Source organism: Heteronotia binoei, chromosome 6 (assembly GCF_032191835.1).
Source record: "Heteronotia binoei isolate CCM8104 ecotype False Entrance Well chromosome 6, APGP_CSIRO_Hbin_v1, whole genome shotgun sequence".
NCBI lineage: Eukaryota > Metazoa > Chordata > Lepidosauria > Squamata > Gekkonidae > Heteronotia > Heteronotia binoei.
This window is the reverse complement of record NC_083228.1, coordinates 104,123,813-104,140,120: the sequence shown is the minus strand read 5'-3', so window position 1 is coordinate 104,140,120 and position 16,308 is coordinate 104,123,813. Positions and strand designations below refer to the sequence as shown.

Sequence of the window (16,308 nt, the reverse complement as noted above, 5' to 3'; positions counted from 1 at the left end):
AGCCCCATCGCAGCAGCTTCTCCTCGCCCCTTCCCTTCCCCTCCCACCCAGCCCCATCGCAGCAGCTTCTCCTCGCCCCTTCCCTTCCCCTCCCACCCAGCCCCATCGCAGCAGCTTCTCCTCGCCCCTTCCCTTCCCCTCCCACCCAGCTCCATCACAGCAGCTTCTCCTCGCCCCATCGCAGCAGCTTCTCTTTGCCCCTTCACTTCCCCTTAGGCTTCCCAATCCCCAGGTCCCAGCCGGGGATTCCCAATTTTACAGGCTTTCCCCAGCCAGCTGGCCAGCGGGGGAAGCTCCTCCCCCACAGCCACCCTGTACCTGTAGATCTTAAGCAGGACCTGCAAACAGGTATAGTTTTAAAATGTCTGTGTGCCTTTAAATTGGAGCAAGAAGTACTTCAGGGGGAAGGAGTGCAGCCCCTCTGTTTGTTTTGCTTTCCTTTCGGACAAGTGAGTGTGTGTGAAAAAGAGCAGCGTAGCCCCTGTACTTTCCAGACCTGGTTGTAAGGCACCAGAGACTCTGCTTTGTTCTACTGCTTCAGTCCAACATGGCTGCTCACTTGCACCAGAGACAGTTAAGCGTGTGTGTGAGTGAGAGAGAGAGAGAGAGAGAAAATGGGGGGAGGGGAGGGAACTCTATTATTCCCTATGGAGACTTATTCTTATAGGAAATAATGGAAAATTGATCCGCGGATATCTGGGGCTCTGAGGGGGCTGATTTTTGAGGATGAGGCACCAGATTTGCAGCATAGCATCCAATACCTCTCCCCAAAATACCCCCCAAGTTTCAAAAAGATTGGACCAGGCGGTCCAATTCTATGAGCCCCAAAAGAAGGTGCCCCTATCCTTCATTATTTCCTATGGAGGGGAGGGATTTAAAGATGTGTGGTCCCTTGAAGTTCACTTATGCTTGTCACACCCTTGCTCCTGGCTCCGCCCCAATGTCTCCTGGCTCCACCCCCAAAGTCCCCAGGTATTTCTTGAATTGGACTTGGCAACCCTAGTATTTCCCATGCAAAAAACATTGAAGAACTATTTAATGGCTGCTTTGAAAATTAAGTTAAAGATTACAAAAACCAAAATATTGTTTTTTGTTCAGGGACTGCGATGGATCTAATCTCACTAGAATGAAATATGATTTTCCTAACGATACTCCCTGATTTGTAAAAAGTAGCTATGGTTTTATTTATCGGGAAATGGTATTAGAATAACCAGAATAATGTTTAAGTATAAGAAGAGGAATGTGAACATGTTGCTCTTCTCAGATTCCTAATAAACACCATCAGAGATAAAAGGGCCTGTGTGACAGAGGCACCAGCAAGATTTAAAGGCGAGGCAGCAAAAAAAGGAAGGTCACTGTTTCTGACCATGAAAGTCCTAATGTTAATGGCTTCATCACTTTCTGTCAGCACGACCATTTCAAGTGTCTGTATGGGTGTACAGTAGCACTGCTTGAACTGCACAGACCAAACTAAGCCTTCATTCCCTCATAGATACCGTTCACTCATAGATGTATTTAATTTAGTTATATCCATCCAGGGTCATTTTGTAGAAAATAGGTGGTGGAGTGCATTAGCATAACTCATTAGCATATGCTGCCCCCGCCCCCAGCCAAAAGCAACCCAACGCAAGAAAAGAGAGCCTTGGGCGAGCAAGGCCTGCTTGGGCTGGCTAGAGATCCAATCAGCCAAAGCAGGCTGTACTCACCTGGGGCTCTCCTGGGCCATCACACCCCCCCCCCCCAACAGTCAAAAGGCTAGCAAGCCATCCACCACCCAAAATCACATAAGAAGTGGAGAAAAAGTGGTGCGGGCTTCTCCAGGGCTTATTGAGGGCTGCTGGGGCATAGCAAAGCTCGTGGTGGCTGACTGGCTTCCACTCTCCTAATCCAGGGATTGTTATGCAGCTGCACCTACTACTCAATGGATAAGGTAGGTGGGGAGGAGAAGGGGGTGTCAGAAAGGTTCAGGAGCTGCACTCCTGTGAGCTCCTGCTGAATCTGAGGCCTGATCTCACCTTATCCCCTCAAACTGAAGGTGGGCTATCAAGTGCCTCACTTTCTCTCTTCCCCATGGCAACTACTGCTTAACAATGTCAACAACCTTAGGGTTGACTAAGCCCAGCCTGGTCTTCCACATCACAAGTACAACAGCCTTTAAAAAAAATCTCCCACTACCATTCAAAGAACCAGTGGGAATCCAGGCATGGCCAAAGGATTCCCCATTCCTCCTGGCGGACTGGCACCCCTAAATCTGGTACTGATACTGATTCAGCAACCCAGTTCAGCAGCTTGCAATCAGTCCCAGCTCATGCTGGGACATACTTCCAGTCATATGTATGCTTTTTCTCAGGAAATATATATTTCTTACCATGATGACTGTATCTCTGTAAATATCTCAATGCCTGTTCTTTCAGCCATTATTCCTAGAGTCTGATAAAAAAAAGTTCAATATAAAATCTTTCCTACAGGCTTCAGTTCACTGATTAATGTTGAAAGATGCTGCTCAGTAGGAAGGCAGGGGCCAGATTTTCCCCAGCTTTTCTGTAACTTTATTAACCTCCAGTATCTTAGATTATGCAATAAGGTGAAGTCAGAAAAGAAAGTAGATTGTGTTGCCTGAACAATAATAATTGTGGGCATTTCTATTGATTTTATTGGTTTCAAATTTTCAGATTTCTAGCTGCTTCCCCAGTTTGTTAAGTATCTTTCTGTCTGGCTTAGTTTCAAACCACACAGCAAAAGATACCATGTGTACTATTTTTTTATTTTTAAAAAAATTTCTTTTTATTATCAAGAACATTTGGTATGTTCACAGGGGAAAAAAAGATTTAAACAATCAGGTCTGAATTTTTGAAAAGGAGGAGAGTCTGGTAATAATCCTTTTATTTGTTTACTTCATTCTGGCCGTTTTCGCACTCACGTTTTACTGGTGCCACGACCCTCCTCACGCCGGTGAATCTGCATGGATTTCGCACCAGAAGCGCCGGCGCACCCAGAAGCGCCGGCTACTTCCGTCGCTAAGCCAGCGCAAACAGAAATCGCAAAGATGCAGGAAAACGTTTGCGCTGGCTTAGCGACGGAAGTAGCCGGCGCTTCTGGGTGCGCCGGCGCTTCTGGTGCGAAATCCATGCAGATTCACCGGCGTGAGGAGGGTCGTGGCGCCAGTAAAACGTGAGTGCGAAAACACCCTTAGTCTTTTTATGTAGTCTGCATTGTTTTTGCAGAGACATGACAGATTACAATTCTGAAAACAGTGCAACAAAATATTATAATAAATGCAATAAGCAATGCAATGAAACTGGATTGCAAAATTAGAAAATAGTACAATGTGATCTGTATAATACATATAACAATGCACTGAAGCTGCTTCACATTTTTCAAAACAACCCTGTGCCCTCTGTATTAATGCCCTCCTGAACAATTCCATTTTACACATTCTGTAGAGTAATATATTGAAGATAATGACATTCCCTGATGTGTCTAGCCAAAGATTTATTCAGCCCATCACCAAAGGGATATATGAGACTTTGGGGGGGGGGGGGGCACTGAATTTGAGCAAATTGTAATTTTGGTCTTTGTTTTCATTTGTTTTTCTACATTCCTATGTGGCAAGAAATACATTTTGTAATGCTTCTAAAGCCCCTTTGTTGGCAAGCAGTGCCTGCTACCACTTAAGAATAAGTTAGGGGGGGTGTATTATTAAACAAGTCTCCCTAAACTTCTCTACTGCACAGCTTTTATACTCTGCTGAATGATTTTCTTATTGTTGTCCTCAGAGTTTGAATTGTCTTCTTGTATCACTGAGTTGTTCCTCCTGTCTGCCTTCCTAACTCCACTACTTAGTTCCATGTATTGATTCACTCTTCTGACATTTATGTATAAGTAAAAATCTAGCATCTAGTTTGATGGAAAGAGTGAGTGTTATAATTAGGGATGGGCATGAACCATGATGAATTTTGGCTGGTTTGTGGTTTGCAAACTGAAATTCGTGACAGATCAACCAGCATGAACTTTCCATGAACTTTCAAGATGTCTCAGTTCGTGAATGGATAAATTTCCAGCAACTTAGTCTAAATCTGCACATTGTAACTGGTTGTGCTGGGCTTGAAAAATTTCCCCTTTGGATTTCTTGTGACTCCACTTTGAGATCAGTCCTTTTAAACTTGCATGCCATGGTAGCAATGGGCTCTGCTGGGCATTCTGTACACTGAACTGGTTGTGCTGGGCTTGAAAAAATCGCGCACACACACCCCCTTTCAGGTTATACGGCAGGGATTCTCTGGGCTGACATTAGTCCTCTTTTACTTGTATTGCCACAGTGGTACTGGGGTTTGCTGGGCATTCTGTACATTGAACTGGTTGTGCTGAGCTTGCACACACACACACCCGCCTTGTGATTCTGTATTTCACATCAGTCCTGTTGAGCTGGCATTGCCACAATGACATTGGTTTCTGCTGAGCAGTAGTACATTGCACTGGTTCTGCTGGGCTTGAGGAGGAAAACCCTTGCTTGGATTGTGATTCTGTGCTGGAAATAACTTCTGTTAAACTAAGGATACAATTCCTTTCATGGTAAAAAATATGACAAATACATTTCCCTTTAAACAGACCTGGAAGGCAGGAGGTATTTAGGAAAAGTTGCAGAAAGTTCCTCTTTTCTTCCAGTATTTCAAACCATATGATGTCATTTCTGGCCACCCATGAGACATTATAGTTACAAACAATTAACAGGACTTATATATTAATCATGCGAATGTGAATCGTTAAGTATGTCAAAAGCACAGAACTCTATGTATCAAGTTATTTACAAAAATTACCATTTATAACTATTGCAGAAGAAATTTAGAAAGGGGGTTGTCATAGATCCCTCCTTAGTGCACCAGATGAATCTGCACTCCCTCACCTCTTTCACTTCCTTCTTCAAGTTCCATTTAATCAACAGAACAGCGCAGGCACAGTAATCTCTACCTCCACTCTCGTTATGAGAGTTATTAACTTGAAGGGACCCAGAGCATCCCTACTTAATTTTTGGTTCGTATGACAACATATTTATTTATTTATTATAACCTGCCCTTCCCTCAATGGGCTCAGGGCTGTAACAACAATCAATAAATATACAGAGTTAAAATTAATTCGTACAAACAATATAACAGCTCCTTTATCGTGAAGATAGTGCTGCTCAGCAAGCATGGCAAGTCTGAGAAATGTAAACATCCCAGCAATGTCTGAAAACATTTATTGAAACATTTCGTTCATACCACAAAAGCTAAACGGTGCATAAGTTGTTGATAACTGCATATTGCCAGAATGGAATAATGGCCAGAATGTTGGACTAGGATATTCTGCTCTGCTATGAAAACTCACTAGGTAACTTCGGGTCTGTTTCTCTCTTTCAGCCCAACCTATGTCACAGGGTTGCTGTGGGGATAAAATGGAGGATAGGGAAGGGTGAAAGCTACTCTGGACCCCATTGTGGAGAAAATTTCCCCTTTCAAAATTACACTGAAGTAGAAATTAAGCATGAATTAATGACAAAGGAAAGTGGAGAGAGGAACTTGAAATATTCATCGTCTAATAAATACATTCTTCCATCAGTCCCTATTTATCATGGCCAGTATCTATTTTGGGGTATCTGATCCAAGTAAACAGTCACAATTCTTCATCAAAAGAACTGCAAAAAAAAAAATTCAGCCTGAAACTGGAAGCTGCCCCAAGAACACCACTGCCATTCTGAAGACATTTCAAAATGCTGTGAGGACCTGATCCTCATTGGCCCCTTAGTACAACACCCGTGTCCTCTCCACATGCCTTTTCAAGTGCTGAAACAGCCACAGTTTCAGCACTTGAAAAGGCATGGGGGGAACAAGAGCACTGCACTGCTGATCTGAGTAGCACTGGGACCTCACCACGTTTTAATAATGTCTTTAAAGTGGCAGTAGGGATGGGCGCAAACCAGCTCACGAACTAAAATGCATGATGAATTTTGGCCAGTTGTTTGTAAAGTGATGTTTATGGAAGGAGGAGGAGGTGGTGGTGGTGGATTTATACCCCACCCTTCACTCTGAATCTCAAAGTCTAAGAGTGGCTTACAATCTTCTTTACCTTCCTCCCCCACAACAGACACGCTGTGAGGTAGGTGGGACTGAGAGAATTCTCCCAGAAGCTGCCCTTTCAAGGACAGCTCTGTGAGAACTATGGCTGACCCAAGGCATTCCAGAAGCTGCAAGTGGAGGAGCTGGGAATCAAACCCAGTTCTCCCAGATAAGAGTCTGCACACTTAACCACAGGCAACTGACATGAACATTCCATGAACTTTCATGCTGTTTGTGGCAGTTCATGAATGGATACATTTCCAGACAGATTGTCTCCATTCATTTAAAATGTTTACAAAACTTCAAAGCAATTGGGAGGCGCAGACTACTCCAACATTAGAAACACTAATCCCTGGATTAGGAGAGCAGGCAGCCCCCAGGAGCTTTGCCATTCCCCCAGCAGCCCTCATTGACCCTTGGAGAAGGCTGTGCCACCCTTCCTCCACTTCTTATGTAGTTTTGGGAGGCAGGTGGCTTGCAGGCCTTTTGACTGGAGAAGGCGGCCCAGGAAAGCAAGGCCTGCTTGGGCTGGCTGGATCTCTAGCCAGCCCAAGCAGGCTTCGCTCGTCTGGGGCTCTCCTTTTTTGCATCAGGTTGCTTTTGGTGGCAGGGGGTGGTGGAATATGCTAATGAGTTATGCTAATGAGCTCTGCCACCTATTTTTCTATAAAACGACCCCTGGGTGGAGGAGTCTCAGTCAGAGATTCCCTGTAAGTTTGGTGTCTTTAGCACACCAGGGGGAGTGTTCTTCTACCACATCACAAACCTCACAATCCAAACTGGTTCATTTAGCATCAAAAAGTTGGTGATGATTAATGGTTTGCAAACCAGGGATGGCATGAATCATGAACTGAACCACATTTTTTCTGATTTGCACCCATCCTAAATGTCAGCAGCATCCTTGTGGTAGCCATCACATTTACTTGGCCCTATTTGTCTGTCTATCTTTCTGTCTGTCACACAAGTATCTTGAATGTCCTCTGTGAAATGAGAGTATGGAACTAAAGAAAAAGATAACAGTTTGAACTGGAGAACTTGTTTAAAGCTGAATCCACACACACATATGGATCATACTTAAGATTGTTTCTTACTTGTAAATCTGTCATAGAAAAGAGGGTGCAATTCCTGTCAGGTTGGCAGTCTCATGTTGCAGCTTTCAGGGTTACTTCAGGGACCCTTTGTATATTCCATCAGTCTTGCTTCAGCCAATTGAAAATAATGTATGTAGGCTGGGGTCCAACTTTATGGGAAGCCTTTTGTGTAGCAGACATATTGGATCAAAGGGATGCAGATAAGTGGAACAATGAATTCTCAAACACATGAGATTTCTCTGCTAGAGACTGCCTCTAAAATTTAGCATATCAAAGAGTAGCCAGAGACAGTTTATCCAGAGAGTCTTTGAAGTAAGGTTTGGACATAAGGATCATTCTTGGGAAAGCCTTAAATTAACCTGGTTAGAAAGTTTTTCCTAAAATTTATTTTTGGAAGAAACATATACAATAAATAGAAAAGTGTAGTTGGAGCTGTTCCAGAAACTGATATATATATATATATATGACAGTGAGCCAAACTACATGTTATAAAGAGTTGGGTCTGGGTTCCTCACAGCAAACTTGCCTCACATTTATATCCTGCCCTCTCTGCAAGCAGACAAGTTGAATGACATCTAAAAGCAAGTGGAACACTAAAATTATTAAAATTATTGATACAAACACAGTGGTGCTACTCAAATTAGAAAATATTGAGAGAGAGAGAGTTTTATGTTTTAAGATGTTGTATGCTGTTTTGAATGTTGGAAACATCACCTGTAAAATAAATACCTTTAAAATAAATACTGAATATAGATACAGGAAAGATGTAGATATGGATCTCTGTCTGTTTCTGTCTCTGTCTCTCTCGGTCTGTGGAAGTGCGACAAATCTGCTGTTTTCAGTGGCATCCCTCTTGTTTCTTCTAACATGTTGTTGGACAGCTGTCAAAGGCTACTTTGCACAAACATTGTAGACATCATCATGATGATGATGATGTTGGATTAGGCTGTCTTTTCCTGCAAGCTGGGCTCAGGATGGTACAAAACAGAGGTACAATAAATAGTTTAGACTAAAACCAACATTAAAACCCTAAAAGCATGAACAAATAGAGAATTTACTTCCAGATGGTGGGAAAAAAACTGCCTCTGTCCTGTTGCTGCCCTCAAACAAATGTCTGGCAGAACATCTCTGCCTTGCATCCCCTGCAGAAAGGTAATAACTCCTGTAGGACATGGATGTTTTCTGGCAAAGAGTTCCACCAGGCAGGAACCAGGGCTGAAAAAGCCCTGGCCCTAGATGAGGACAGCCAGATCTCTTTTAGCTGAGGGACCACCAGGAGGTTCTTGTTCCCAGAGCGTAGTGCTCCTCCAGGGACATGCTGAGAGAGGCACACCTGAAGGTATCCATGACCATTAAAGGCCTTGCAGGTCAAAACCAAAACCTTGAAACTGATCTGGTGCTCCACTGGAAGCCAGTTTGGTGTAGTGGTTAAGTGTGCGGACTCTTATCTGGAAGAACCGGGTTTGATTCCCCACTCCTCCACTTGCACCTGCTAGCATGGCCTTGGGTCAGCCATAGCTCTGGCAGAAGTTGTCCTTGAAAGGGCAGCTGCTGTGAGAGCCCTCTCCAGCCCCACCCACCTCACAGGGTGTCTGTTGTGGGGGAGGAAGGTAAAGGAGATTGTGAGCCGCTCTGAGACTCTTCGGAGTGGAGGGCGGGATATAAATCCAATATCTTCTTCTTCTTCAGTGCAGCTTGGACAGCACAGGTCGAATATGTGCTGTCCGGGGGACATGGCTATCTGCTTTCTTCCATTTGCTCTTGAGCAAACAGAGGTTAAAACTGAAGCATAGGTGTGGGTTATGAGGAAGCACACCACTTTTCAACCTGTTAGGAAAGTTTGCAGTCCCAGTTGTTCTTATTGCTAACTAAGGAGTTCAAAAGCACCCAGATGGAAAAAGAGCACAACCAAAAATACAAAGGTCAGGCAGGCACATACCAGTCATTTGAACTGGTCCTCACCAGTGCAGACTGCTCCTGTAAATAACCCCTAATTCCACTTCAAAACCTTCAAAGCAATAAAAATGTAGGGGCTTCAGAGCCTTTGGGATATACTATTCTCGCCTTTTAAAGCTTTTTTTAGCTAGTATGTCAGATAGAAATGTGACCTTTTTGAAGATTAGTTGCACAAAGGCACCTTAGGGTGTATATGCAGAGCAAGGACCAAATGTTATTCATATCTAGGCTTATAATAACCATGAATTTAAAAGTGGGGAGGTGAGGGGATCTTTGCTGCTTCTATGGGCGTTTTCCCACAGAGCTTACCTCAGAGAGACGTCCCTCTTCACCGCGCAGCGTCTGCGCGGATTTCCCACCAACTGCTCCGCATAACCAGGAAGTGCCGGACCTTTTGCATCGCAGATGTAAACCGTCTTCTTTTAATCAGTTCATGCTTCAGCCTAGAGAGTCGCTGATAGCTAAGCTCCAGCTTTCTAGAGCCTGCTTGCTTCCTGTGGAGCTCTCTAGTCTCCCACTTCAGCTCTTGCCTTGATGCTTGGTTCCCATTCTTTTTGTTGATTACCTGTGATCCTTGGACTTTGCTGCCAACTTTCCAGAACAAGATAGGATGGCAATATGATGCCATTAAATAACAGCTCAAAGTGTCTTTTTTAAGGGCTGCAGAAGCATAACTGCTGACATATTCCCACATTAGATCTTGGTGCAGAGACCAAAGGTCACCTTTCACCAGAGACTGAGCTAAACCGGTGTGTAGCTGTGCAGACCACTTAATTCTCCTTACATCAGGCCTATGACCCATCTGAGGGATCTTGGGCAGGACTAAGCAAATGTATAAATAAAATTGTCACGGCACCACCAGTGCCATCATCCTTGTGCCAGTGTTTCCCTTCTCCAAGCACTTACCACATTAGGAACAGATTGTCTAGTAAAGACAAGACCGACCTTCCTATTTGGTAGGGTGACATGGCTTCTCTTCAGATGCCATAAAGGAGCAGCAAATTGTCAGTCATTTGGTTTATTATAATATTTTTATCTCAATGAGTAGATGTCATTTGGATTTTCTGCCTCAGGCAAAAAATGACTTGTTCTGTCTCTTAGTAAAGAAGACTCAAGGCTTCAAAATATTCAAATAATAAGGGAATGCTTCCCAGAGGCAAGCACTTTCAGAATCATAGAATCACTTGTTTACTCCATAAAGCATCTTGACAGTATTGCAGTCGAAGCAGGTAAATACCAAAGCCTAAACAGCCCATGGCTACTTTTTTCTAGTTTCATTGATATCCATTTAATCAGAAAACATGCTCTGAAACAACTGAATTTGAGATACAGTACTCTGGTGGCACGTTCCTTATAAATGTCTTGTCTTTATATTTTGCTAACTTTATTTTCATGCCATACAATTATCTGTGATATCTTACTGAGAAATAGTCACTGTAAAGAAAGCCAGTAATTCTGCAAGTCACCATTTACTTCTCTCCCCTTCTTTAATAGGGTTGGTGTTGATCCAGATGAGGATCTTAAGACAGAAATTGCAAATCAGGTAAGTTACAATTTAAAGATAAATATCTGAAGAGGATTTCTGTTCAGTCATGTATTTCAAAATCCTGCAAACTCTTCAGCAAATGCCCAGTTGTGCATAGAAAACTGGAACTAAAATTTACTTTTGAGGATAATATTGAATATCAACTCCATTAAATCAAGGAAATGTATATTATTCAAATTCTGAACTTCGGGGAATAATGTTAGGTCAGGACATTATAAATGTGCATTAGCTGATTTAATACAATCTATGTGAGACTGCTTTTGAAGATTGTATGCTGCAGAGGATGTCATACAAACTGACCACCTACCAGCCAGGAGTACCTGGAGTCTGATCCCATCTATACCAATGGGCTTGTTAGTCTTTAGCTGTTAGCATGCTTTCAGACATTTTTAATCACCATGCATAAGGGTTTTTTAATATATTATCTTCACTATTCACACATCTGATCAAGTAGACCTAAAGAACCTTATGCCACAACATAGATCTGTAGATATCTTTAGCACTCTGTGGAATCTTCTTATCTCCTTATCTTCAATGTTAATGAATGAAGCATGCTCAGGTAATATGACAGGGCATTGTGGGCCATGGTAGAACTCTACATGTCTCCATTATTCTCAACCAATTCTGGATCTGGAGACCTTCCCATTGCCTAAATAAATAAATAGATACATACATACAGCAGTGTAGTTCCCCTGAATACAATCTTCAGTTCCTCTTCCTCTTTTTTTGCCTCCAAAGGGTTCCCCAGCAGCTGCACTTCCAATAAATGAAAGTGAACACACACACATTCACAAAGCAGCCAAAATAAACAACTTGCAAGCCCACACTTTTGTGATTTCACTGGGACAATGATAAATTGCTTTACTCGTAGGAGTTGCTGAATATAACATTCTGCTGTATTTCAACTGACTTCTTCAGACTAACACCAGAAAATGAAAGTAAGGAAAACAGTGGTCTAGGGGATGGAGTTTTCCTCCATCCCATAATCAGGTTCTAGTTAACTGCTTACTATCCATTTTATTATACAAACAACTTCTAAAATGAATGCAAAACAAACAGAAGGACTGTGCCTCTCTCTCACACACACACAATGGGGAAGAACCTGCTCCCCCCCCCCCCCGCAGCTTCTGCAACCTGCTGAGATTTAAAGGCAAACATGCATTCCAAAACACAAAATGTTTACATGCTTCTTCTAAACCTGCAGAGATCTAATGGCTGTTGGGGTGGGGCTCTCCCCCCCCCCCCCGCTGGCCAGCAACGGGGTGTAGCCTGCATAACCAGGGGATCCTTTGCCCAGACCTCAAGGCTGGCAAGACTATCTCCAGGGAGTGTAGGCTAATATAATTATCAAAACTGGAAATGTTAAATTCTTTATTTTTTTTAATAGGGATCAACTAGCTTGAATTTAAACCATACATTTCCTTCTGTCCTACCTTTTTAAACTACAGGGTTCACCATCAAGCACAAATTAGGCCTGCTTAAGCCCATTGAAACCACTGGCACTAAGTGTGCTGAAGTCCTATAAATACTTACTTGTGGCCAAGCTCCATTGAAAGTAGTGAAACTTCTTTCTGAGTAAATATATGTAGTATTAAATTGCACCACTAAGTTGGATCATGCTCATCCACAGCATTTTTGAGAGCACCTCCCACTGAAGAAAAGGATTCTTTCCTTTATTTGAATCCAAATTCTTATTTGAATCATTATTTGAATCCAAATCTTGCCTCTAGTTTTATTGCTTTCCATCAGTTTCTAAGAATTACAGCTGGCTCATGTTCAGTAATACTTTGATTGCCTGTGACATTTTTATTGTCTCCCTAGGACCCCAAACTTTTTACCAGCTTCATAAGCTTTTCCTCACTCCATGGTGCTACATTTTGAAAAGAATGTGTCCACCAACCATATATTCAATACCTCTTTTTCCCTGGAGTGATTTTCTCTGTCACTCTAGGGAGTGTGTTGACACTGACAGAAGTCTGGCAAGTTTTGTGTGCTTGACTCTTTGATTTTGTTGTTTTCAACAAGCCTTGGAAAACCAAGGAAACCTTGCTAAAAGGGAAAGTATCAAAGGTATAAAATGACCCAACTTCAAGTCAGATATGAGCAAATATGCCTTGGTTTCCTAGGCCTTTGCATGCATCAGTTTCCATTAACTATCTTGTTTATTCCTGCAGTTTTAACTCACTAGGTGTGCCAACTGTGGGAGAGGAGGTGACACTGTGCTGACACCAAGGCTGCTTTCATACATATTAGATAAAGCACTTTCAATGCACTTTAGCAATCAGTTGCAAGTAATCACTACATTGCATAGAAAGTGCATTATCCAACACATGTGAAAGCAGCCCACACGATCTCTTTCAAAGCAAAACCAGAAGTGACATCACCAAGTCATACCAAGACAGTGATATCACTTTGAGTTCTGTGCCAGAAATGAGGGCACAACAAATTTTCTCTCCCATTTTCCCCCACTGCCCTGCCAAGCAGCAGCAGGGCCAGCAGGTGGAAGGTAGGAAGTCTCCCACTCATCCTTAGCCACAGAGTTCAGGTTCACTAACAGCACAAACAATATAAATTAAGAAACCAATTCTAAGACACACAATGATACAAAAGCAGCATAAAGAACAAATTAAAGCAAATTCAAAATGCCTGAATGTTAAGAGCTGATGCACAGGTACCACGGGGAAGGCTACTGAAACTAATGATCCCAGTCTGGCCTAGAACAATCACAAGTGCTAACCACATGGCTTTCTCCATCATGCTAATTTACATCTGAAAGCCTCTGAAGCTGAGTACTCCTAATATTATGGAAGCAGGGAATTTTTTTTAGCAGGAATACACAGCAATGCAGTTCCAGGTGGCTTGGCATCAGGGGTGTGGCCTAATATGCATATGAGTTCTTGCTGGGCTTTTTCTACAAAAAAAGCCCTGGATGTAGGGTGGTCAGGTAGCAAACACTTGCAATGCAAACAATTTGTTCCCGTTGCAGATTGCTCTCTGTGTGAAAATTGGTTTGGACTGTGATGACTGGAATGTGAGCTTTTGAAGTCCAACCCAAACATGGTCTAGAGGAAAAGAGAACTGTTGCTCAGTTGTGCTGGGGCCACCTCTCCACCTACTTTGATCATGTGGACTTGTTCAGTCAGAAAAAAGAAGAGACAGTTTCTCCACTGTGGAAAAACCCAAGCTCAATCAGAATTTGGAGAAAAAGCTTGTGATAGAACAGACCCACTTTGACTTACAATACCATGTTCTACCAGCCCTCTCCTTGGCTTGCACCAATTTCCTGGAGGGTGCTTTTTTACTTCCTTCCACTAGGGTGTACTGCCACCATTGTCAGGCTGGGGGTCTTCCTGCCAGAAGAGACAGACTCCTGACACCTCTTTTCAAACTGAAACGCTGCCTCTGATCTCCTGCTACCCAGCACTGGCTCTCCATAGGGACACTTTTACAGCTTTGGGCATTCCTGGGAGAATAGCCAGTTGCCAACTGCTTGTCTTTCCTCCTCCCAGGATTCCCGTCTTAAAGTAACATGGTCTAAGGCAGTTGGAAAACTATGTAGCTCAGAAATTTACTGCCAACATTCAAAATATTAAAATGTTTATTAAAAAGAGGGAGAAGTTACAAGCATACTTTTAGCATAGCACCAGGTCAGCAACCAGAAGTAGTATTGCCGTCCAATTCAAGAAATATCTGGGGACTTGGGAGTGGAGCCTGGAGACTCTCACACACACACTTACTGGGTTTGGTTCCTCCACAACTTTACTTGCTCTGAAAATTAAAGCAAAACAAGCAGAGGGTCTGTGCTCTGACAAAACTGCTGTTGACCCTTCCCCATGAAGCGCTTCCTGTTTCCTGCTCAACTTTAAAGGCACACATTTTAAAAATGAACCTGTTTGCAGGATTCTAAACCTGCCAGAGTTCTAGAGGTACATGGTGACTGTGGGGGCAGGGCTTCCCCCCGCTGGCCAGCCGGCTGGGGCAGGGCCTGTAAAACCAGGGGATCCCCCACTGGGACCTGGGGATTGGGAAGCCTAACCAGAAGAATAAAGAAAAGTTGGTCATAATTACATCCTCTGTCCCTGATACTAAAACTTACTTTACTAGATGTTGAAGTAAAGCAGGCAATTCTAAACTTAATAAGTTACAAAATGTTCTAAGAATGTATCATTACCTCAGGCTTCCTGTATCCAGCAAGACAGCCAGACCTAGCCACATGTTCAAGATGGCTATTGCCTGTTTACCAGAGCTCAGCAGTCTCTTCTCTTCCAAGGACCAGCATCAAGAGACCCTCCCTCCTGAGAGAAACCAGTTTTATTAAACCTCTGACTCCACCTATGTACATCACTCTCCACCTCTTTTTATCTGGTCTGCCCAGGTCCAGTCTACTTTTCCTGTTGTCTCCAGGAAGCCTCCTTTTTTGGGAGGCATTCTGGGAAACCTCCATGTCTTCCTGGGAAATCTCCAGTTCATTCCTGGAGATAGTCTCTGGGGCTGGTCTAGCCCAATTTCCTTCACACTGTTTCCTGTCTGGAGAAGCGGGATGAGTTGGCTTATCCCATTGTCTCTTCTGACAGACCCATTAGCATTTCTAAAAAGGTAGTCCAGGTGTTTCTGGAATGTCATGGGTTAATTTCCTCCTCCTGCTATTTGTTTCATGCTCAGAGAAAGACATTTTTAATGCCTGCTTGCCAACCCTCCAGGAGGCAAGGCATTTCTCCACACAGCTCATCAGTAATTTCCGTGGGCCTGTTAAACTGAAAAGGCTACCAAAACATCAACTTTTAGCTTGATGTAAGGATAGAAGCAGAAGAAATTCCTGTGCAGTTCTCTTAGCACTGATTCTTACTTTTTGTTTTGGATACTCTAGTGTGGTGGTTGAAAGTTCAGTCAAGTTACAGCTGATTTATGGCAATCCCATAGGATTCTCAAGGCAAGAAACATTCAGGTTTGCTATTGCCTGCCCCCAGAACACAATCCTGGTATTCTTCAGCAATCTTGCATCCAAATACCGGTGCAGGTCAACCCTGCTTAGCTTCTAATACTAACAAGATCATGCTAGATCAGGGCTCCTGGATACTCTGGTATAAACTATAAATACCTTCTAAGAAGTAAAACTGGTAGCATCTCCCTTTAAAACACTAATTATTTCTGTAGAGGTAAGAGTTGGCTTCATGATATTTAAAGGGACCCACATGACATTTTACACTTTGCATGGAAGTATGTGAATAACACTTTGCATGGAAGTTTGCATGAGTCTATACCCAAACAGAAATGTAATATGAGAATGCATCTATAACTGGAATATTTGTATTCCTAACTTACCACTGCATACGTGTTAATATACCTCTCATGACTATAGGCACATTTCCATTGTGTATATGCTACATAAGGATGCTCCACAGCCAGCTTGTAAAACAGCAGCCAGTATTTGAAGTCAATGAATAAAATATCAGAAATTTTCCCATACTGAACTTGGGTGGAAAGGAATCAAGACATGATTATTAAAATATTATGATCCCAATAGGAATGGCCCTTTTTGTAAACCATAAACAATCATAAATAAAATAAATAAACAAATACCTTCTCAGCTTGACTGGAGTAAACAGAGTAATCCCACTACAGC

At 42.8% G+C, this 16,308-nt stretch overlaps 1 protein-coding gene across 1 annotated transcript in view; it reads left to right on the top strand.

Annotated features, from left to right (window-relative positions):
- Positions 1–16,308, top strand: part of SLC9A9 (solute carrier family 9 member A9) — a 464,704-nt gene that overhangs the window by 354,386 nt on the left and 94,010 nt on the right. The window contains exon 13 of the mRNA XM_060242307.1: positions 10,634–10,682. Coding sequence (XP_060098290.1) covers positions 10,634–10,682 — 49 coding nt within the window. The remainder of the gene's footprint in view (positions 1–10,633; positions 10,683–16,308) is intronic.